At 38.0% G+C, this 23,626-nt stretch overlaps 1 protein-coding gene across 3 annotated transcripts in view; it reads left to right on the top strand.

Moving 5' to 3' along the window:
• Window positions 1-4,258: 4,258 nt before the first annotated feature.
• The window catches only part of LOC6575413 (forkhead box protein O), a 40,595-nt gene continuing 21,227 nt past the window's right edge, over window positions 4,259-23,626 (top strand). The window contains exons 1-4 of one of the 3 annotated variants that reach the window (XM_044007930.1): window positions 4,259-4,354; window positions 5,449-5,931; window positions 14,919-15,191; window positions 15,303-15,517. In XM_044007930.1, coding sequence (XP_043863865.1) covers window positions 14,987-15,191; window positions 15,303-15,517 — 420 coding nt within the window. In that variant the 5' untranslated portion in view covers window positions 4,259-4,354; window positions 5,449-5,931; window positions 14,919-14,986. Of the gene's footprint in view, window positions 4,522-5,448; window positions 5,932-14,918; window positions 15,192-15,302; window positions 15,518-23,626 lie in introns of all 3 variants that reach the window. The other 2 variants (XM_015167980.3, XM_002001387.4) reach the window with 2 other exon arrangements.

The raw sequence follows: 23,626 nt of genomic DNA, 5'->3' as shown, positions 1-23,626 counted from the left end.
CTCCTGCAACGGGACCGGGTCCAAGCAAGCCGGCAGAGCCACACCCACCGACTGCCTGGAGGTGATATTAACCAACAGTTAACGGCCGACAGCGGCCGACCACAGCTGCAGCCATCCGACCCACAGCCGAAACGAATGTGTGTCAAGACATTCAGTTGCCCCCGGCCCGGTTGCGTATACGTATTACCGTTACCTGTCATAGGCAAGTCTCAGGCAATGTCGTGTGTCTTTGTCGCACGCCCTTGGCAGCGCAGCGAGTGCAAGCGAGTCAGTCAGCGGGCGAATGCATTTCGGGGGTTGAGTGAGACGAACGACGCACGAACGAACGAAGCTACGAAAAGTTTGTCGTAAGAAGCAGAGCGCACGCAACGAAAAGCCGAGAGAAAGTAAGTTGTCTGCCGTCCGAGAGAGAACAAACGTTTGTGTGCGCTTGCATGTGTGAGTGCGTGTCCGAGTATGTGAGAGTAGCAGAGAACATTTGTGGAGTGTAAGTAAAAAATCATACAAGTGGTCTTGTGGAACACAATGTCTGTGGTAATCAGCAAAAAAGCTTAATAGCTTGTACTAGATTAACTTATTTAGCTGTAATACATACTCATCAACTAACACGCACACACATGCATGTACACTTATGTACATAGTTATGTAAATAAATTGGAGAGCAGAATCACATTTCTTTTTTTATTCACATTAATTGGGCACCCGTAGCTTATAGCTCATACCTCTATCTCGTTCTGCCATTAACTCTTTGCGTTATTTTATGCTCATAGTTTTATTTGCTTTCGTTCTTCCAGCAGCAACATGCGATTGTTGTTAGTGCTTTTTATTTTGCTTTTCTTTTTTTTCGTTCAGTATTTTAAACGACGCAATTGACGCCGACTTCGCAGTCGCTAACGCTGCCGCAGTCGGCGGCACAAGCCACGTTTTTGCGCTACTTTTACTAGTGTGTATGTGTACGACTGCCTCGGTGTATTGTGTGTGTGTGTGTGTAGCTGTGCGTGTCATTTCATACCACATTAGGTAAGGTTAGGTTTTTAATTTTGTTTTCTAACTTCGCGCCGCTTTGTAGCTGGCACTTTGCCACACACGTACACAGTTGTATGTGTGTGTGTTTGTATATCTGGTTTAGCTTTATATTTAATTTACTTTTTTTGTGGGCGCCATTCTTCACTGATCTCGCGCGCACACGCTTTTCTCTCTTCTTTGGTTGAACTCCAGTCAAAGTGCTCTGGTTTGTTTACAAAATAAAGAAAGAAAACAAAAATGCTTTTCGAGTATTCGTGTTTTATTTCCGCTTTCTTTGCTTTTGTTTTTGTTTTCTGATTTCATTGCTGCCGGCAGTTAACCTGTTTGTTGCACTCTACGCTCTCTGCTAGCAGATCGTCATCGTTCTTACTTCTCTCCCCCTCCTTCCCTCAACAACCCAAATATTTTCGCACACCATGTGGTTTTCTTCAATTCCCATGGCATATGTATGTATGTATGTATGTGCATACCAAATATACAAATGTATGATTTTACTTACAAACACATTGACACATTCTACACATTAATTCACATATGTATGTATGTATTGTATATGTACGGGTAAGTGTGTATAAGTATCGTTTCATACGCTCTCTCTTTTTTGTCAGTTTTTTTTATGCGCTCTCTACGCCTTGTCTATTTTCGCTATTCTGCTCCGCTATGAACTTGAGAGACCACGTGGTTTTTTGTGTTGGCGAAACGCCAGTTCGTTTCAGTTTGTGGCTGTTGTGGATGCCAAGCCGAAGCTTGTGGACTGTCGATGATGTTCCGCTGTGGATGCTATTCCACAAGAGCGCCACGCTCTTTTTGCTTTTATCTTAATATCTTGTAGCTATGGCGCGTCTTCTAGCGCGCCATCAGGAAGTGCTTCATCAAATTTACATACATAAGCGTGTGTGTGGCTGCCTATGCGTACGTGTATGCGTGTCCCGTTGCCATTTGCATATGGAGCGACGTCATCAGCGAACGCTGCGAGAATTTCCAGTTTCCATAGACTCAAACTAAGTCGCACTTTCATTGACGCCTTTAACCGTGAGAGCTAGAGGCGGGCGCAGTTGGCAGCGGGGGGTGTGGCTTGAATTACAAATTTTCTCTGAATTGCGTCAATTCTGCTACAAACAGATTGCATCAATTACTACGTAGTACGTCACTTAATTAATCAGCTCTCATTTATTACGTAATTTATGTAGTTGCAATTGCTAGAATAAGAAACAGTTAATTCAATATTGCTAACTCCTACATTTCGCATAAATAAGAGTAATAAAATTTAATATTTCAGCTCATTTCGCATTCAGCACACAGAGAGAGAGAGAGATAGAGAGAGAGAGACGTAGCAAATAACCAATCTATATTCCAGTTTAGAGACCAATCCAGCCAACAAATTGCTAGTACCCATATTCAAATTCGATACGCCACACACACATAAGCAAACACACAAACACACCGACACAGAGACACACTGAGAGCAAACATTCTACATACAGTCAGGGCTACGTCTATTCTACCGTTGCCCCCTCTCATCGCATTCCAGCCGAAGTCGCCGTACCTATTAAACAGAAATTATAATTTTTTGAAGGCCACTCGACGCGGCTGATATCATTACTCCCATCTAGTTCCAATTGAGCCGACGTCGCGCTAATTTTTTACTACGTCGTCAATTGTTGGAATGAAGCTTTGGACCTGGCTCCGTTAGCAGCGGTAGAGAGGTAGTGGCTGTGTTAGCAGCAGAGGCAGAGGCAGAGAGGAAGCGCCAGAAGCGGCGACAGCAATGGCGTTAGCGACAGTGGCGCATGCGCTGTGGAAGGTAACGTGGGGGCGCAGCAGCATTGGTTACGCCTTAAACGCCACTTGCTGTCCGCCCCATTATGCTTGTGACGTCACAAAACCGTCAAAGCTGTGTCGAAGCTTAAGGCTAATTTTACTGACAATTGCGAACCGACAACGATGACGACTGGAAAGTCTGACAACTGAAGGGAACTATGTATGTATGTATGTACATGTATTCATGTACATACATATGAATGTGTATGTGCACGTATGCATGCCCAGGATAAATACGCTGTTAGAGGTTGTTCAGATTTCTGGTTTATAATAAATGAATCAATGAGAATGCAACAATATATAATAAAGTTATTATCCGGTTATGGATGACAAATTAGCATATTAAACTTCCAATATTGAAGACAATACTCATAATTAGCATATGCTGTATTAAGTTAAAAGCATTTTGAGCTGGTTCAACTATAAAACTCTAGAATGGAAGCAATGTTGTTAAAGAAGAAGAAGAACCAAACACAACTGTGAACGAATAGAACTAAAAATTGATAACTGGCCCATGAATTGCCATCGCTCGTACAGCCTCGAGCCCGGAGCACTTTCGCATATTGCATCTGTGTCGCAGTCTGGGCCATAAAGCGCTAAGCCTTACTTAAGCTCAGGCGTCTAGACTTCATTAGCAGCGTCATTTGTGGAATTTATGTGGCAGCCACATTAACAACTCAAATGTCCGGGGACAAATGAACGAACCAGTCTATGCGACGGAATTGGTTGGCGGCCACTAATAAAATTCGTGTTATGAATGCGCGTGCCTAGCAAACTTTTTCTGTTTTTTTTATTTTTTTTTTATTTTTTGTATATCTTGTTCGACTGCAACTTTTCGGTAAATTTCCCACAGCAACTGCGACGCGACGCGTGCGCGCGCAGATAACAAACATTTCGTTCATTTGCCAGTTATCAGTGGCATGCTGGAAATGTGTTGGAAACGACTCGCTTTCAAATTCAGATCGTCGCCAAAGAAGATGGCAGGCAAAACAAACTAGAAAATATATTCATTTGTACAAGCATACACACACGCACACTAGGGGCTTTATTACTCAATTGCTGGGTATGTGTGCGCTGGTATGTGTTGTAAGAATATGTGAGCGCCAAAATATAAAACGTGCATTTTTGTGGAACTCAAATATGTGGATTTCAAAACAAGCACACACATGCACGCAGCTACCAACGAGAGAGAGAGCGAGCTTTGTCTCTCAGCGCCCAACAACATCTGTGTGTAGCTCACACCACCATCAAACACTAACACTATCGCATAGCCGACACAAAAGAGAGAGACGTGCCGGGCGCGCTGCCTGGTTCGCTAGTGGCTGGCTAGCTGTTCGTGTCGCTTCGTCGTTGTCGATGTCGCCGACGACGACGACGACGACGGTGCTGTCGTTTTGCCGCTACTTCGATTTGTAGCGTTTCGTATACCAATCAGTTGTCAGTTCGCATCCAACTAGAAAGCAGTTAACGAGCAGATTCCGTTGCGTTTGCGGTTAAAAGCCACGAGGTCGATCAGCGTTTAGCGCGCTACTTAACCCCCAACGTCACCAAATTCTTTCGAGTCCAAAAAGAAAAAGAAAAAACCGAAACGGTTGATCACGTGTTTACTCCTCCGCTCTCTGAACCCCGCCCCGCCCCTGCTTCTCCATAGGCGAACGATGAGTGAACTCAAAAGTAAAGAGTTTAGCAAAATTCCAAATCAAAACATTTACATGTGAAAGAAAGAAAAAAGTGAACACAGCATAAAACAAAATACACACAAACACACACAGATGCAAGAGCAATAATAAGAAATAGTGTATGAAGGAATGCGTAGTAAGAAAGAAAAAGAGCAACAAAATAAAAAATATCGTAGCAAAGGCTGGAATGATCTTTTCTCATTGTAGCTTTTGCGTGTTTTTTTTTGGTATTTTGGAAATTTACTGCTGCCGGCAGAGCTACGCACACACATGCATATATATATGTACAACACAAACACAGACATTAGTGCGAAATCAAAATAGCTGCTCAAATTCAAATTTGACTAAGGCAAAACTAACAACAAAACAGTAAACGTGCTTATATGTGTGTACATACATACAGACCAACACGTATACATATAAACTTTTCCATTTGAACTTTAAACACACACACACACACAGGGGCAAACATGTGTGCTCTATCTGCATAAGCTTTTGTACAGATGTTTGTTCGTATGAACGTGAGCGTGTGTGGATCATTAGTGAGCCTGCATGTGTTTGTGTTCCTTCGCCGTCGACGTCAACTGCGCCGCACGCTTTCATTGAATTCTTATACGAATTCCAATTAATTTCTGTATGCGTCCAATTGGCATGAATTGGTGACGTGACGCGATCTCGTGTGCTCACCTCTCTTTAGATGCCCACTCTTCCTATCGCACTGGCTCCCGTTCTCTTTGCCTGTCTCTCTTTTCGCAACGTGCGCGCTCTCATTTTATACGTATTTACATTTGTACATAATTTGCTCTTGTTATTGCTCTTGTTTTTGTATGTGTTTGACTTTTTTTTGTTTGTGTTTTCTTCTGCTCCTGCTTCGTTTCTTTATTCGTTAAGTAAATATCGTTTTTAATTTGTATGTTTATAGCTCAAGCAACAGCAACAGCCGCCCACAAAATACCAACAACAACAAGTGCTTAACTTATGCAAGTGTGAGCAGCTAAATACACACATACATACACATATGCTTATCGATACATGAGCATGTGTATGTGAGAAAGAGAGAAAGAGCAGAAAATTATGCCAGTTAGCTTCAACAAAAGAAAAAAACAAACGAAACTAAATAATAATAATAATAATAATAAGAATAATTAAAACACAAAACCGGCACAAGTTTTGCTCAAATTAACGACAACAAAAGCAAGCAACGTGTATTTAATTAATAAATAAGTGCACTATAAAACGACTCACGTAAAAGTGTTGACAAATAATTTCAATCATAATAACAAAACAAAACAAAACAGTGCAAATATCAGCTGAAAACAACAACAATAACAGAAACAACAACAAATTTAAAGGGAACAACAACAACAACCAAGCTCAGAGGCAACTTCCTATTGGCTCAATATAGGTAAATACTTAAAATATGCACATACTACATTCTAATAAGAGAATGCGCACATTCAAGACTTGTGTTCAATTAACGCCTTTAAGGCGTGTCACCAAGGGAGCTACAATTCTAATTGGCATGTGTATATATCTTTATCCAATAGTACTCCAGTTGGTGAATGAGTTTATTATGTGATTATGTTGATTAGGCTCCAATAGGAATGTGCACAATGTCAATAAGCCATCCAATTAGAAATGCAGAGTACTTTAACGTAGTCTAATAAGTAATATACAAATAATTAATTGTTATGCATTTTGTAATTGTAAAGTATTAGCCAATCAATTATTGTTATGCATTTGTGCATTAAAATAATGGCATACCAATTGGAGATTTGCAAATTGTAATGCATTCAGATGTATTCTAATTGGAGTGTGCACAATTAATTATTTTTATGCATCTCTGCATTGAAAGAGTAGTATTACGATTGGATATTTAGATTTGTCAGTCGTTTAGATGTATTCTAATAGGAATAAACATTACAAACGTGTATAACTAATTATTATTATGTATTTGTTCACTCAAATAATATTATTCTAATTGGACAGTTGTCTACAGGTATCTTCTAATGGGATTATATATATTATAGACTTATCCAATAATTTATTGTGTATTTGTGCAAATAATATGAAAATGGGGATTATGTTAATATGATTAAGAGTTGAAAAAATCGATTATTAAGCTGTGCTCTAATAAGAATATACATTTTAAAGACACATCTAATTGATTATTGTTAGATATGTAGTAGTGTAAAATAGTAGTATTGAATATTTTGATTATTTATATAATAACAGTTGTGTATTCAAACAAGAGTATTCGAATTGGATTTTTGAATACTCTGCTACTTATTTTCTCTTTTTAACATTTATTTCCTATAAAATAAAAATATGATTTAAGAGAGAATTTCATTCAAATAGTGACTCTACCCTACATAAAATGCCATAGGAATATTCGTGAATATTATTTGAGCGTATGCGTATAACTCCAATTGGAGAGCCAGAGATTCATATTGGACTGCAGCACTTCGATTTTGATTAGTGAGCGTTTTGTTTGAAAGCTCAATGCAGAGATCTTAATTAGAGCAGGCCTGATAATGTGTCTAAAAATAGCATGCGGCGCTGATAGCGACGACTATAGCGCGTGTCGCTTCGCTGTCCCGCTCCTCCGCCCGTCCCCTCTCCGTCTCGTTCTCACTCTGCTCTGGCTCGCTTTGCCCTTCCACTCGGCTGTGTGACTTATTAGTTAGCGTTTAATAGTTGGAAAGAGTCTGATTCGAGTATGATGGAAGTTCGTATAGCAAGTCTGAATCTTATTAGATACTAAGCTGGATAGGTTAATTGGAGAAAAGAGATTTTAAATTATTTAAATACAACATTGAAACAATGAAAACTTTTGAGCATTGCATCTCACTCAATTGAGAATTTGTTTATATCTATAGCTATTATTCTATTAGTTTGTTTAGTTAATAGATTTTCTATTTTATTGTTGTTCTTCTCTAAATATAACATATTATATTTTGAAATAGATTTTATATTTAATTATTGATTTTTTCGTATGTTGGCCTTTTTTTGTAATCTCCTCACAAATTATTGACATTGAAGGCGATTAAGCTCTAATGTTTTTATTAAATGGGTCGATTCTAATAGTGATCAGTGTCTGATAAGAATTAAAGAGAAAGAGAGAGACAGAGAGAAAGAGACGACAGCTAGAAAAAGAGAGAGTGATAAGCAAAGAGCGTGCTTATATAAATGTTTATGTAAATGCCTTATCTATAGCTGCTGGTGGTATCTATGTGTGTGTGCATGTCTGTGTGTGCGGGTATTTATGGCTCTGCTTTGCCATTTGCTGATATCTTGAGTGTTTGGCGAGCGGGTTTTATTAGATTGTGTTTGAGATAGTGTCTGCTGGAAAAGGTTTGCCAAATAAATTTAATTTTTTTGGTGAAGCACAAATGAAATGAGAATTGAGGAATATAGGTGTTAATTAATTAATTTTAATTAATTTTTATATATCTATTATATGCATAATATATATAAAAGCAAATATTTTTACATATTTCAAAGAATACAATGAGCAAGGCATCTATAAAGATTTCACTCTTATATATCTATATCTATTTATCAATTGATTGATCACATTGAAGTCGATTTCCTTTAACTACAAAGCGACTTTGATTTATACAGAAAAAGAAAATGGAAAAAGCAACAATTAATAAATAAATAAATATATACATATATATGGTATAAATGATCGCAACGCTTCTTGCCGATTCTTATTTGCAATTACAAAATACCGCTGCCTCCCTCTCGCTGCACCCCTTTCTGGGTGTGGAACGCGCGTGTTTCTCTCTTTGACCTTCCCAAACGGCACGTGTAGAGCGTCGCACAAGTGCGACAGAGCCGGCACACATTGCACTTCCAACAAGATTCTATTTGAATGCGCTTCCGCGATAATCGAGTTAATAAATTATTAGCGTTGCCTATGTAACAGCAGAGATGCGCTACGCCTCTGCGCATGGCCGAACAACTCAATTGATCGAATCGATGTGCCGCACCAGAAGGAGAGCGCAGTGAAAACCAGAATAAGCCTCTCTTTGGTTGCTTTCTTTGCATTCCACTTCGGATCAAGCACAGTGGCGGGTGGGTTACAACTTAGTTGCAGAGAGCGTGAGTGGGAGAGGCGTATCAGAGAGAGAGAGCGCGGTCTCAAGAGAGCGAGCAAGTGCAATGGGCGCGTGTAGCGAGTGTCAAGATGATTTACTTAAGACCAGCAGCTAATGAAAACTAATGACGGAATCATGCAAACTAGCACACACACACTCATAAAAGCACATACGCATTTATCGTATGCAAGTGTAAGTGAGTGAATTGGCATAAATTGCATGCGTAAGACGGAGAGGGAGACGGCAAGTGGCTCTTGGAACTTACGCTTAACAGAAAAATGTTAGCATTGTCGCTTAACAGAAAAATGTTAGCATTGTCAGCTTTGTGCTAGGCTTCATGTCAGGGAATACCTAGCGATTGATAAGGCAATTGTGTGTGTACATTATCTATATATATGCATATGTATATATTTATTTATATACCTCTAGTTAGACATTGTGGAGTTGCATCTATATGACTATATTGGACTTTTACTGGCTAAAGGCACATGGCAACGGCAACAGACAATTTGTATACATTTATGTACACATGTATGTGTGTGCCTTATCTCATTGTGACTGTGCGACTGTGTGCGATATGAGTGTAGAGTGTGTGTGTGTATGATAAAGCGCATCAAGTGCAAAAGATATGAAAAGTGTCTGCATTATAATTTATATATATGTTATTATAAATTATGGTCTATTTATATAATTTATTATGATTAATTATGATTATTTATGATTTATAAATAAAAAAAAAAAATGCAATTAAACTTTTACTTATTTATGGCAAATTATTTTTCGAATAATCAATTGCAAATCTATGCCAAACGTGATAAATGTCTAGTTAGCTCAAAGACGAACTGGTTCGCTGTCAACTAGTTCACTAAGATCACCAATCCATGCTAAAGATATCTTCTCAATGATATTAAGATCTTTGACTTGGCTTGGCTTGGCTAGATTCAGCTCGCTCATGAATCTGTATCTTTATCTATATATTCCTGGGAAAGTTACGATTTCACTCTCGCCCAATAAACGGAAAAAGGTCGCTCGATCAAGTGTGATCAGCCAGATCAGAGACTCTGGCTCAGCATCATTTACATGTGAACTGGAGTTGGGTGACCAGTTAAGGTGGCTGCTGCTGCTGCTACCTTTAGCTGACCAGCTGTCAGTTATTTTTGATTGTCTTTCTCGCTCTCTCTCACTCTCGCTGTCTCTCTCGCTCTGTCTTACACTTGAGATGGCGTCTTTAAAGCAAAGCCAACGCTGACATACTTTGCTTAATAATCCTGTTTGACAAGTTATGCCAGGCATTCGTCTCTATCTCTTTATGCGTGTGGCTTTGTGTGTGTATCTGTATGTGTGTGTGTGTGTGGACTCGTTCTCTTACTTCCACGTAACTGAACCTGGGCCATGTGCGCAAGGGGCTAACTGAGCTTCGTGCATAATATATATACATATATACATTCATATATACATATTATACATATAAAATCACATGAGGCGACTCGACTCGGATCATCCGAGCATCATTCGTTAGGAAGTTTGAAAACATCTGCTAGAGGTAAAAAACAAAAAATAAAAAAAAGAACGAACCGAGTTCAGTTGCGATTCACTCTGATAAGAAGCAGATAAATTTAGTTCTTTCAGATGTTCGTTTTTTGCTTATCAAATGCTATGCGTGTGTGTGTGCGTGTGTACCTAATACTCATATTCTTAAGCATATCATTAGAGAGTGAGTAAGAGAGGGAGAGGGCGTGTGAGAGGGAGAGAAAAACAACTGTTAGCTAAATTACGTAACAAAATTTTATTTATTTTTTTTGCCATTACTCTTTGTGATTGCGTCCTTCGTTATTTTGCTTTCATTCTACACTCATTAAATAGGGCATATTGAGAGTTTGCTCATGAAATATGAATAAAGTTATAGATGTAGACATAGATATACATAGGTACATATGTGTATAAATCACCTTTCATCCTAATATTTGATAGAATGTTTCTAAATATTGAATAAAACTTGAAACATACAATCTAAAGGGTTTTTATTGGATGGAATCGTGTCTGAAATCTAATCTAATCTACGTCTAGGAAGTGTCTTAAAGAGCCAGTTCATTAAGGAACCAGTTCACTATTGTACTTCTAGTTGGCCATGGCTAAATTCAAGTATAACGCTGATTTCATTTGGGATTTTTTGTTCAGTTCATAAATGAACCAGATCATTCTTGGTGTAGCCAAGTCAAAGAATTTTATATCACTTAAGATAGATTTATTATTATATTAGCATTGACTAATTTCCGTTATTCAATTTAGCTTTTGAACCAGTTTATTGGAACCTCGGAACCTCTAGTTAGCATTGAGTAAAATCAATGGAGACAACTGAATAAGTTGAATAACTTATGTGGAATGGGAAGCAGTCTATAGGGTAACTGATAGTCGTTCATTGCCTACTGGAGACACTTTTACCTGTTTGCTGTCGCCGCAAACTTTTGCTTTCTTTTTGTTTGTTTGACATTGAAAATGCCAAAATTGCAAAACTGCAAAAAACAAAAACAAAAAAATCCCCTCTGGGAATTTCTTTGGTTTATTTCTGTTTCTATTTTTGACAAATTCGGGCATTCGATCATCTGTTGTGTAATGCACAGATATAGAACTAACTATATAGTAATGTGCCTAAAATATCAGATGCTAATTTCTCGCCCACACTTTGTTGTTTTTGTTTTTATTTTCCACTGTCGCTGATTCTCTTTTCATTCTATTTGCGTGATGCTGCGCGGCCCACTTTAAGCAATGAATCTGACTCATTTGCAGGTAGTAATATGGCCAGATATATATATATATATATATATATATATATATATATATATATATACCTATGTATATATCGCCTGATATGTTTTGCTCTTTAGATTGTCTCTTGAACAGGTTCTAGTTTTTTGTTGTCTTGTCTCGTCAGTTGTAAACAAACAATATTAAAATATTTGTTTTATTTTTATTAAAAATCAATTTGATTTGAATGATAATCAGGCTGATGCTGAGAATATTACAATAACATCTCCATGACGCAGCGAGATCAGATCAATAGCATTTCGAAATTCTAAGTTCAAACTTTTTTTCCTTTTGTTTTTGTTTTGCTTTTGTTTTCGTATTTACGTTTGTTGTTCTCAAATCTTTTAGACGCAATAGGCGCCGTCTGTGAGAGAGTATTAGAGTATAAAATCTAGGGTATATAAGTATAAACTAGATGAATGAAGCATTATTCCTAGATTTTATACCAAGTTTTTTTCGGGAAATCGATGATGATCGATAACTTTAATGGAACGCTACAGCTGATGAAAATGCTAGACATCGATTTGCATAGTGTATAGGGTAGTTATTAGTCGTTCATTGCCACCCATTGCACTCTAACTGGCAGCAACAGCAACAAGTAGCCAATTGTCTCATGCGACGCAAATTTGCTCACTTTTCCCGTTAGATCTATGCATATGCATAAGTATATATGCATGGATTTGTGTATGTATGTATGTATTTCCTTATGTATATGTCAGGTGTGAACAGTCTTGTGATCTATTTTCGAATAGCAAAGCCATTGTGAATGCCTCTGGCAGATGCAGCTAAAAATAGTTGGCAGAACAGCAATTAAGATGTTGACAAATTATTAGTAGATGTTTTAATGACAAACATAATATGTACGTACGTACGTATGTATGTATGTATGTATGTATGTATATAGACGTGTTTTTAAAATATCAGATTGACCACGAAATTTTCTTATCCAACATTTAGAGCATTACTAATTTCATGAACACAGCTTTGTGTATGTGTGCATTGATGTGCATATGTATGTAACATAGTATCATACATATGTACATAGGTATATACAGTATTCAACATTTTGCTCAATGTATTTTTTACGTTTTGTTTTAGTTTCTGTTGATTTCGGTCGCTCGTTTTTCGCGCTGTGTCTAAGGTCAGTTTGAGGTGCAGTTCAGCTGTGTTTCTGGCTGTTTCAGTCCAGTTGCTAAAGTAAAGGTGTGAAAATGAAAATGAATAAAATCTGAAATCTAATTTCCACTAAAAAGAAACACATTATTCACAGTCGTAAATTTTAAAAAATATTTTGCTAAAAATCATTTGGAAATTTCACAATTTTTTTTGAGCACAGGTAAAATAGAAAAACTCAAGTTTTCTCTACCCCTCTGTTTCTCTCGTATGGACATGGCGTATACTCAACAAGAACAACCTTTTTCTAGTTTGTTTCACTTCCGTGTTCTGTGCTCGGTGCTGTCTCAAGGTATTTCGCTGTCGCCATTGCCAGCGCTGCTGCCTCCTACATGCTCAATCACACGTACCCACACGCATACAGGTAGAGAGACAATGAGAGAGGGAGAGAGAGACACTCATGTATACATAGACTTAGGCCTATGCGAACCATAAACAAAATCAAAAGAAATGTTAAGCAGCAAAAGAAACAAATGAAACGAAACTTAATAAAAAACACCTAAGACTGATTAAATGGGGTATGCACGACTAGTGGATAGTAGGGCATGCTCCAATAAATCAAAGTTACTTGTGATATTTCATGGCTTCAATATGGATTTAATTTCGATTTTCGTCAAATTTTTGGAAGAAACAAATTTTTGATTGTAGATAGTATACGTAAGCTGACTACACCTACAATTTGCCTTTACTCTTCTATTTTAATGCTCTTGAGACTGAAAAATTGACTCTGATGAAGAGTATACACATATATATATATATAGATAAATATATACATGATGAGTACATTTCACACCTTCTCCTTCTGATATAGCTTACAACAAAAACAATATACCCTCCTTGACGAAAAAACTTTTGCATTGATTAACGGCCGTTATTTTGCGTCGCGTTCGCTTACATTGTGTGCGTGTGTGTGTGTGAGCGCGCTCTTTGTTTGCCTAGTGCGTGAGAGCAATTCACACACATTTGAAATTTGCGTTCAAAGCGCTCAATGAGCGCAAAACTTTGTGTGCTCTCTCTTGATCTCTTGTGCTCTGTGGGCGGCTGCTAAAGTTCGAAATTTAAGAGAGTTAAAAATGGAATTAAATTGTGTTCAAAGCTTTTGGCTGATAAGCGACTAGGCAGACAACCGCGGGCAATTTTTGGGGGTAAAGCAGCGATGCGAAGGACAGAGAGAGTGTGAGTGCGAGTGAGAAGATAACATTTGAAATTCGTGCAAAGTTCGTCAAGCTGCAGTCAATCTTCAGTGGGGCTTATCAGCCTGCCCATGCAGACAGCGCGGCCAGTGTCAATAGACTTTTGATAATGCGGACATACTGACAGCCAGACGCATATATATATACGTACATGTATATGTCACATTTATATTGATAGAAATATTTTATAAAATATTTCGGGGCCTTTATTTTGTTTACCCTAATAATAATACTTCTTTTTCCATCTATCTCTCTTTTTCTGTCTGGCTATGGCATGCCAAATGTACTTACTAAAGCAGCGCCAATTTCATGCTCATTCCTAATAGTGCTTAATTGAGCAATGCATTCTTGACTAGATCTGTTGCATTATCATCAGTTCCATTGTCAATTCTGATCGCGCGAGATTCCATTTGATTATGTGAATAGAGACGCAAGCATAAATATATATATGTTTGTGTGTATGTATATACATTTCTATGTATACATATTCTTACACACTCTTTAACGAATACTTACTCTTATACAGGGCGTGCATGCTCCCTAGTTTTACCCGTAAAATCTCTGATGATGATAAATATTCATGTGCGGAAAAAATAGTATATTAGCTTTGTACATTTTTTATTAGCGTATAAATGAATATTTCAGGGATATTTATATATTATTTAAGGAATTGAATAGATTAGATATTTGCGTAATAAGAAATAATATCTTCGGTTGCACTAGGCTTTTATTATTCTATAATAAAAGTTATTGAACAATTTATATAGCACTTCTAGGCAGAGTCAATCATTCCCAACTAGTTTGCTTTAACTCGTTCTATATAGCCTTTCAGTACGTTGAAGTTCTATGGATATCGGTCCATGTTAATCATAAGCGAGTATTATAATGAAATGACTGGGTCATTAGACATAAGAGCCAGTTCGTGTTCGCGTCTAATGATAAAATGATTTAATGGAATTCGCAAACGATGGCAATTGACATTAGCAGATTGAATGGGCGGGGATGGGCGGTAGGGTGAAATGCATTTGATAAAAGCTCAATTTAACTGCAATTCAATTGAAACTAACTCAACTGAACTGAACTGAACTCTATTGTCGTCTCTTTCTTACACTTGACAGCTTTGAGTTGGGCGAGCTGTGAGAGAAAAGTCAGAAAGCTGCAACTCCCGGACGAACTGTTTGCCATCATGGATGACTTTGCACAGGAATGGCCGAATCTGCCCCGTTCGGATAACGGCTTGCAAATGGACCAGCTAGTTGGGGACTTGCCCACAGACGGGGGCTTCGAGCCCCAAACGCGCGCCCGCTCCAACACCTGGCCCTGTCCACGGCCCGAGCCCGTCGACGAGCTGGACAGCACCAAGGCCAGCAATCAGCAGCTGGCAAACGGCGGTAAGTCCCTCTCTCACTCAACTCAACTCAATCAAACTCAACTCGGCTGGAGTCACTCAAGGATTTCACTCGATTCTCACTTGATTCCCGCTCGCTTTCTCGCACTCACAGATCCACAGCAAGCCATGCAGAACGCGAATGCAGCCAAAAAGAACTCATCCCGTCGCAATGCCTGGGGCAATCTATCCTACGCCGATCTCATAACGCATGCCATAGGCTCAGCCACCGACAAGCGCCTGACTCTGAGCCAGATCTACGAGTGGATGGTGCAGAATGTTTCATACTTTAAGGACAAAGGCGACTCGAATAGCAGCGCTGGCTGGAAGGTGAGTGTTTGGCGACTATTAATGAATTTCTAGTGGGAATTCTTACGATTTTGCCAGTTTAGGATTGTCTATTATATGTTTCATGTCTTGAACTAGTTCTTTTATTTTACGAATAGTTATCTAACGATAGTCCCAGCAGATTGATAATTCTTTTCAGCACTTGATGCAGTTCAGCAGTTCAGATTATCAAAATAAATGTAATTACATATCCCTTCAGTTCATTTAGTTCAAAATCTAATTCACTTTGCATGAGTTCACTGTAACAAGTTCATATTACAAGTTCGCCCAATGTCATTTAAGCTATTACACGACATAAACTGGTTTCGCCTTATTTGACTAGTTCCAACATACAATTCCGGTTCCGGTTCACGATTATTGCGTGCTTTTTGCAGCAAACAAAGAAATTGGTCAAGTTCATGGCCAAAGAGAGTGAGTGATGAGGTGCGACAGAGACAGCATTCAAATGCCATGCTTCGCTTTTCTCTTTCCATCTTTCTTTCACATGTTTTTTTTTGCGTTGTTTGCTGTGCTTTACTTGTTTTCTTTTTCTTTTCGTTTTTAATTTGTCGTTTATTATGTGTGCTTTGTGTGTGTGAATGTGTGTGTGTCGGTCAGTGGCCAACGTCGTCATCGTCGTCATCGTCGTTTGCTGTGTTTGCATTGTTGCTCCCACTTGTTGTGCATGTTACTTAATAAATACATGAAATATTACACATGTTCGTTTCGCTTACCATTTCTCTTTCTGCATCTCCCTCTCTGATGTCTCTTTCGCTCTTTCACTCGGTTCTGGTCCATGGCAGTTGCAATTAATGCGCGTTTGAGTAGCAGAAACGTTTTTTACGTTTTGTTTACATTCATTCATACGTAAATAGAAGAACAGTTACAGTCACACAATCACACGCACACACAGAGATTGTCATTAGCAACAACATATACATATGCACATATCCATACAAATGTGGGAAGCAGTGCAATTGCACTCACTCGCAGAGAGTTTCATGCGTACGCAAATAGAGCACACACATATACGTATGTATGTAAATAGAGAAGAGTAGGCAGACTCAATCACTCGCTCACACACATACACACACCACACTTAAATAGTAAAGCAATTCCAACTCACTGCCTCTCTCACATGCGTGCGTCTGTAAATAGTACAGTAATTACACGTACACGCTTATTCTCTCACGCTCTCTCAGAGCAAGAGAGAGGGAGAGAGAGTAACGGCGATCCAAGCTTTGATGTTCTTCAAAACTTTCGCTTTCTCTTTAAGTTTTACTTTTCAATGTAGTGAGCTACGGCAATTGCAAATCAGTTAACGAATTTGAATACTTGTTGATTGTTATCTATGATAGATGTTTATATACATGTACATATAGTAATTATTGCCTGCTATCAAATTAGCTCAAGGTCAATGACATTTGCTTCAATTATTATATAAATTCTGTTCCACACTTGGCGAATTTCAATGGAATATTAGTATTACTTATTTGTATAATACGCAATCATTAATAAAGTGTCGTCAATAGAGTTATTTTAAATGCGGCTCTAATAGGAAGTCTTATCAGTTTTCCATAGAATTCACACTCAAATCATATTGGAGCTCGAATTCGATTTCGAATGGGCATTCGCATGTTGTGCCGTGCGTCATGCACGTGATTCTACTCACTCCCAGTTCCCCCAGTTGTTGGTCTAGACTGTTTGTCGTACACCTTAAATAGAATTCGCTGATCTAGCGATATATGAAACCTCGTTCTACTCATTTCATATCTTTTGATGATGTTGGTCTTATAACGTCGAGTTTTGTTATTGTTTATAATTGTGACTATTGGAGATTTCGAGGAAGTAGTCGACCGATCGGATGTTCTCTCTGGCTGTCTAACTGTTGTTTTGATCCCTTTTCTCTGGCCGTCGATTACGCGGCAAAATCTAAAAAGAGCCTGATAAAGTAAATGCCACGTAAACTAAAACAACAGTGAGTGTGTGAGTGTGTGAGTGTGTGCGTGTATGGGTGTATGGAAGTGTGAGTGAGTATGTGAGGGTGATTCGTGTTCTATGGAAAACTGAACGAACTGCTGATTGGGCAAAGAAAGTACGCAGTTTGCATTGAAACACGACTCGACTTAACACCAAAAACTGAAGTGAACAGCAAACGACAAACAAGAATCAACAACAAATACTACGTGCAAATACTAGTATGGCTACTACTGCTACTATTACGTATATTGGCTACTACTAGTACTACTATTTACATGTGCTACTACTATGGCGACTAGTACTTACAATGGCTACTACTGCTACTACTACTTACAATGGTTACTACTGATACTACTATTTATAGTGACTACTACTGGTTCTACTACTTATAGTGACTACTGCTTCCAGTATGGCGACTACTATAACTACTACAACTGCTACTACTATTAATTCTACTGCTGCCAGTATGGCGACTACTATAACTACTACAACTGCTACTACTATTAATACTACTGCTACTACTATTACTACTACTGCTAGTACTGCGACTATTACTACTACTGCTACTACTATTAATACTACTGCTAGTACTGCGACTATTACTACTACTGCTACTACGATAACAACTACTGCTAGTACTACTACACTATTACTACAACTGCTACTACTATTACTACTACTGCTACTACTATTTCTACTACTGCTACTACTATAACTACTACTGCTACTACGGCTACTACTGTTATTACTGCTACTACTACTGCTACTACTACTACTACTACAACTTCTACTACTAGTACTACTGCTACTGCTGCTACTATTTACTACTGCCACTACTACTTTTAGTAAGAGAACATTAATTTCATTTGATAGATTAAATATGGAAATTTGCTTAAGCTTCAAAAATTGTTGGTTTTAGTTCGTTGCATTTCGCTCAGTGTACAACTGGAAATGCACACATTACTATTTATAGTCCTGCCTATTTCCAGTCTTTCCTCTACGCGGCTTTTGGCTAATTTATGCAGCACACAGCAACTGCCAGTTGACAGTTGCTTCCTTTTGGAGCTGCTCCTAGTCTTCTCTCTCTTTCTCTCTCTCTCTCTCTCTCACTCTGTCCTGCTCTCCTTGTCTCCTACGCTACTCTCGCCTCCTTTGACCAACGCGCTACTCTCTCCCTCCTCTATTGCATTCTGCATTCTGTTATTCAGCTCTCTCCCTCTCCTTCTTCACCCCCCCTTCTACCTTCGCATGCTGGCATATTGCAACACCTTCGCATCAGCCGCTTCCTTTTCAATAAAAGCAAAAAATACTGAAATGACATTTGTGGAATTTTAAATTTTTCTTCGTGGTCTGTGGCAACGTTCAACGTTCTCTCTGCTTAGGCCAAAATGAAGCACAGTGGGTCGCATGGCCAAAAAGTGAAGCAAAAATTCACTTACCTGATCAGATAGATAAAAGTTTCTTGACTACTAAAGTTAAATTTAGTTTCCCTTTTTGCTAGAAAATATGTGTTCAGCACCCACGGTGCAACATTTGGCCATTGAACCTGTGCCAAGTTTTGTTAGTGCTCGTCAATGAGTATTTTTTTTAAATTTTTTTTTTTGGATTTCGCTTGAAAAAAAAAAAGAAAAATATAAAGAAGGAAAAAACTCGCACGTTTGTTAGGGGTTTATAAATATAAGCATATGTATATGTATGTGTGTATGTATGTATTCTGTATTGGCGTTGCACAAGTATTAAATATACCTATATATATTTTTGCTTGAATATTTTATAGTCTTTATAGCTGAAATGTATTAATTAAAAGAGAATTCTGTAGAAATACTATAAAGCCTATTCCTGTCTCTCTCTCTCTCTTTCTCTTCCATTTTCTCTCTTCCTCTTTCTATCACTCTCTTGCTTGTTATCTATGTATTTGTCATTATCATTTCCTATTAATCTATATTATCAGCTGTTTTTGTGCATGAGACATTCGTTTTTATCAGTGTAAGCCGTGGGGGCGAATTTCTACATCAATCCGTACAATCTTCTAAACTAATACTCTACTACTTTTACTTATAATCACCGTTATGTTATTAGAATAGCGCTTAAGTTAAATCGGCAGTCAAAGCACTTATCTAGAGAAGTTTTATATGTGCATTACTAAAGACCAATGAAAGTTCATTAATGTAAATAAAAATGCAATAAACCGTGCCCTCCCCCCAGCGCCCTGCTCCTCCCCCTCTTAAGTAATTCCATTCATTAACTGCGTTTAACCAATGTCGTTTGCGTAATCAATTTGACACTTGGAGCAGCCACTTGTCAGGCGCCGGGTGCAGCGGCAAGGGGCGTGGCCATGTGCCGAGTCGAACTGCGTCTTAGCGAAAACTGCAAAAATAAAGTGAAAAGAGAAAAAAATTTATAAAAATACTGCAGCTGCCGCGCGCTCTTGCATATTTTATCAAATGGCAACAAAATAAAGCGAGATAGCATGCAAACAAGAAACAACAAACACAAAAAAACAGAGAGCGTAGACAGAGGCAGAGTGAAAGAATCGTAGGCGAAGCTTGCCAGCCAGCCTGATGCAAACAACAACACGAAAGAGAGCAGCAGCAGCAGTAGAAAACAACAACAGAACCACAAAAGAGAGCCGGAGCAGCAGAGAGCGAGCGAGCAAGAGAGAGATAGAGAGGGCAACAATCAAAAATATTTGTTTTTTTACACGCTATTTAACTAGCGCTGCTTAGCCCAGCTCCATTTATGCATTTAGCGGCGCATTTTGTAAAACAATAACAAGAAACAAGAAAACAATAACAAGCTCAAAACACAATAAAAATAATACTGTGTGTATGTGTGTGTGAGTGTGTGTGTGTGTGTACAAAGCAAAAGCAGAAAACAGTATTTTTGTTTTCTTTTACATTTGGCAAATGCAATAAAATGAAACGTGCAAATATTGAAATAATTGTACAATAGAGGGAGAGAGAGAGAGAGTGATCGGATGAGAGGAGTAGAGGGAGAGTGTGAGCGAGAGTTGAACAAAAGATAGCGCGAGATCTGTCACTCATTGTCTCTTTGGCAAGTGCGTTCTAAATACGAGCGCACAAACATCTCGCATCTATAATACTTATTTATAAATAAATAATAACCTTGCACAGGCCCCTCTTGTCGAACTCTTCTGATCTTTATTTAGCTCGCTCACGCGCATACTCGCTCTCTTTTCCTCTTTACCAGGCTGCCGCATAGTTTTGTTGTTGTATGCTGTTCTGTTCTTGCAATTGTTGTTGTTGTCAAATATGCTGCTGCTGATATGTCGCTGTCGCTCTCGTCGTCGTCGTCGTCGTCGTCGTCTAACTGTACCGGCAATTGCGTAGTAGACGGCTCGCCTGTCACACGCCCACTTTACGCTGTCGACAGCGACGTCAGCAGCGACATCAGCAGCATTGGCAATGGCGGCAACGGCGACGATGGCGACGCGGAAGCAGCCGTGCCTCCGTTTTTATTGTGCTTTTTTTTTCTCTTACCTTTTTTTTTTCTTATTAGTTTTTGTTACAGTAATTTATTAACATTTTTATAGTTCCCACTAAATTAACTATCTTAACTAATTAAGCTTAAAATATAAATGCGCATAGTAAATTGATTAGCCTATCTAATCTGATATGTGCCGTTTGGAATCTGAAGCAGCGCAACCTAAGCTTTTGGCCATTGCCGTTATTGACAGTTACAAAATGGTGGATTTTGGAATCGCGTGCAGATAATAAACTAAAAATTATTCTTGGCATCATGGTTTTTGGTCGAAATTCTGATGAAATCTCTGATTGAGGTATAAGATGGAATTTGTACATAAGATATGAGATAGGAGGTAGCTGTGGTGGTTCTTAATATGGATATTGTACAAGTTTAATATATATAATATATGAGGACATAATATTATTAATTTCAGATAGCAGTTTTAGTTATACAATTAAGTTTTCACAATTGGCTAACGGTAAAAATTTAATGAAAATCCTACTTCAAACTAATTAAAGTTGTTTTCATATTTCAATATTCTATTCTATTCTATTCTATTCTATTTGAGTACTTGTGAAAATCTGTGCGAATATAAATTCCATATCTATTTAGGATCATAAGACGCAATAGATTTTGTATAGTCGTTTCTCATTTTCTAATTGCGTCGCACTCGATTTTGTATTGTCTGAGGTTAGTGGCATTTGTTGCACTATTTTGACTCGACGCGAGTCGAAACGAAATAGTGGAATTTTTAACGGAACGCACGAATTTGTTGCATCAATTAACGCCAACGTCTGCTTTAGACCGTAAAATCAAATTTATTGTTATGCGCGTTCAGAAAGTGACAAAAGGGGTATATTGGTTTGCTGTCAGGCTAAAGATGAAATTGTGCCAACTGGAGGTAATCTGATCGATCTATTACTAAATCTATATCTATCAATTCTTGCTCTTTAGTTAGATCAATTATAAAATAAATATATATCGAATCAGAAATCAAGAACTTTTTAATCAATTTAGTTATTTCCTTATCCTGAACGAGCATCCTGCAGTCGGTCAATGCCCAAGTGCAGCTCGTACCCGGACTCGTTTTTGCTTGGCACTCGCCATAAAATGTAAAATAAAGCTACTTTTGAGTGTTGCACGATTTATGCGCCAAATATCGTTTCGCATTCTCAAGTGTCTGGCAGTCCCAGCCAGCATGACATACATACGTATGTATATATACATATATATATGTCAATATATAGCTGAAGTGCGCAATTTGCGTTTTTTTGGTGAATTATAGGGCATCAATGCAGAAAGGGGGAAAAGGCGTTGAGTGGGTGTTGAAAGCGTAATTTGAAAACGTGTTCAGGCACACATCCTTCACGTGAATGGGGTTGAAAATGAGGTGTTTGGGCTGTTTGTGTTGCAGGTGTACGTTACAGGTGGATAGGGGCGTTACTGAGCTAGATGAGGTCTAGATGAGTACTTGAGCAGGATCAATTGCCGAATTGATGAGGCGCTAAGCAGTGCTATCTATCTGTGGTATAAGAGTATAAGATGTTATGAGCAGTAGTAGTATTGAAAAAGAGTATAAGTGTAGTACTGTATAAGAACTCAAAGTAAAAGAATAGAATATAAGAGTTGAAGAGAATTGTTGATTATGTGTGTGAGATTTGATTTAGTATGATATATGAGTAAAAGGTAGGAGAAAGGTATTTATGAAGTATAAATAGAAGAGTAGAATATTATTATATTAGAATAAGATGATTCTATAAGTACTTCAGATTATGAGTATTAGAGTATAATTCTATGGGATTTCCTTAACTATTATACAATTTTGATATCAGTTCAGTGATTGGAGATATAGACAAAGATTATACAAAAATTTAACACTCCTTTGATTACTTCTCTTTCGCAGCATGTTTGCTCTTCTTTATTAAATCAAGAGAGTAGTCTATATATTATAGAGTATATAAAAAAGTTTGGCATTTAATGAACTTTGAGAAATTATAAATAATGCATTAGTAGAAGGCAAACGTACTTCCAAACTCGTTCCGATACATAACAAGAGAAGATAAAGAATAAGACAAAGAACAAAATTAATGACAAAATAAATTAAAATTTTATTGAGAAATTATCCGATAGAGCGAGGGGCTTGAAATTGCTACCAGTAATAAATACTAATGCAATAATAATACAAAAAAAAAGCGATAATAAAAATTGGTGAACAAAATTTGAGAAATAACTGGTCGAAAAAGGCAAGGAGTGAGGGGGCAGGAGAGGAAGAGGACGAGAGTCAAAGTGGAAGAGGTGGAGCAAGAGATATAACAATAAAAACTTTGGTGTAAGACACAGTTTTATGTGCCTTTGGCTGATGATGATGATGAATGTGTGGGTCATATGTGACGCACCGGATTGCCGAGCAGTGCTGCCCATTTAGCCTCTTTACTCAAAGCTGAAAGCAAGCTAAACTTGTAAATTTGATATGAATTCAATTGGGTTTCATTTCTCTGTGCTCAGTTAGGAAAAAGTGTATTGGAGCCAGATACAGATGATAGAATCAGGAATACATACTAGTATATATGCAATTGAGGTAATCTTCAGTTGGAGTTACCTACAAGTTCTATAGGCTTAAAGCACAATCATTTTAAGCTTTTTTCT

Source organism: Drosophila mojavensis, unplaced genomic scaffold, assembly GCF_018153725.1.
Source record: "Drosophila mojavensis isolate 15081-1352.22 unplaced genomic scaffold, ASM1815372v1 contig_231, whole genome shotgun sequence".
In the NCBI taxonomy this organism is placed as follows: Eukaryota; Metazoa; Arthropoda; class Insecta; order Diptera; family Drosophilidae; genus Drosophila; species Drosophila mojavensis.
The sequence above is the reverse complement of the archived record's forward strand: the minus strand, read 5'-3'. Positions and strand labels throughout refer to the sequence as shown.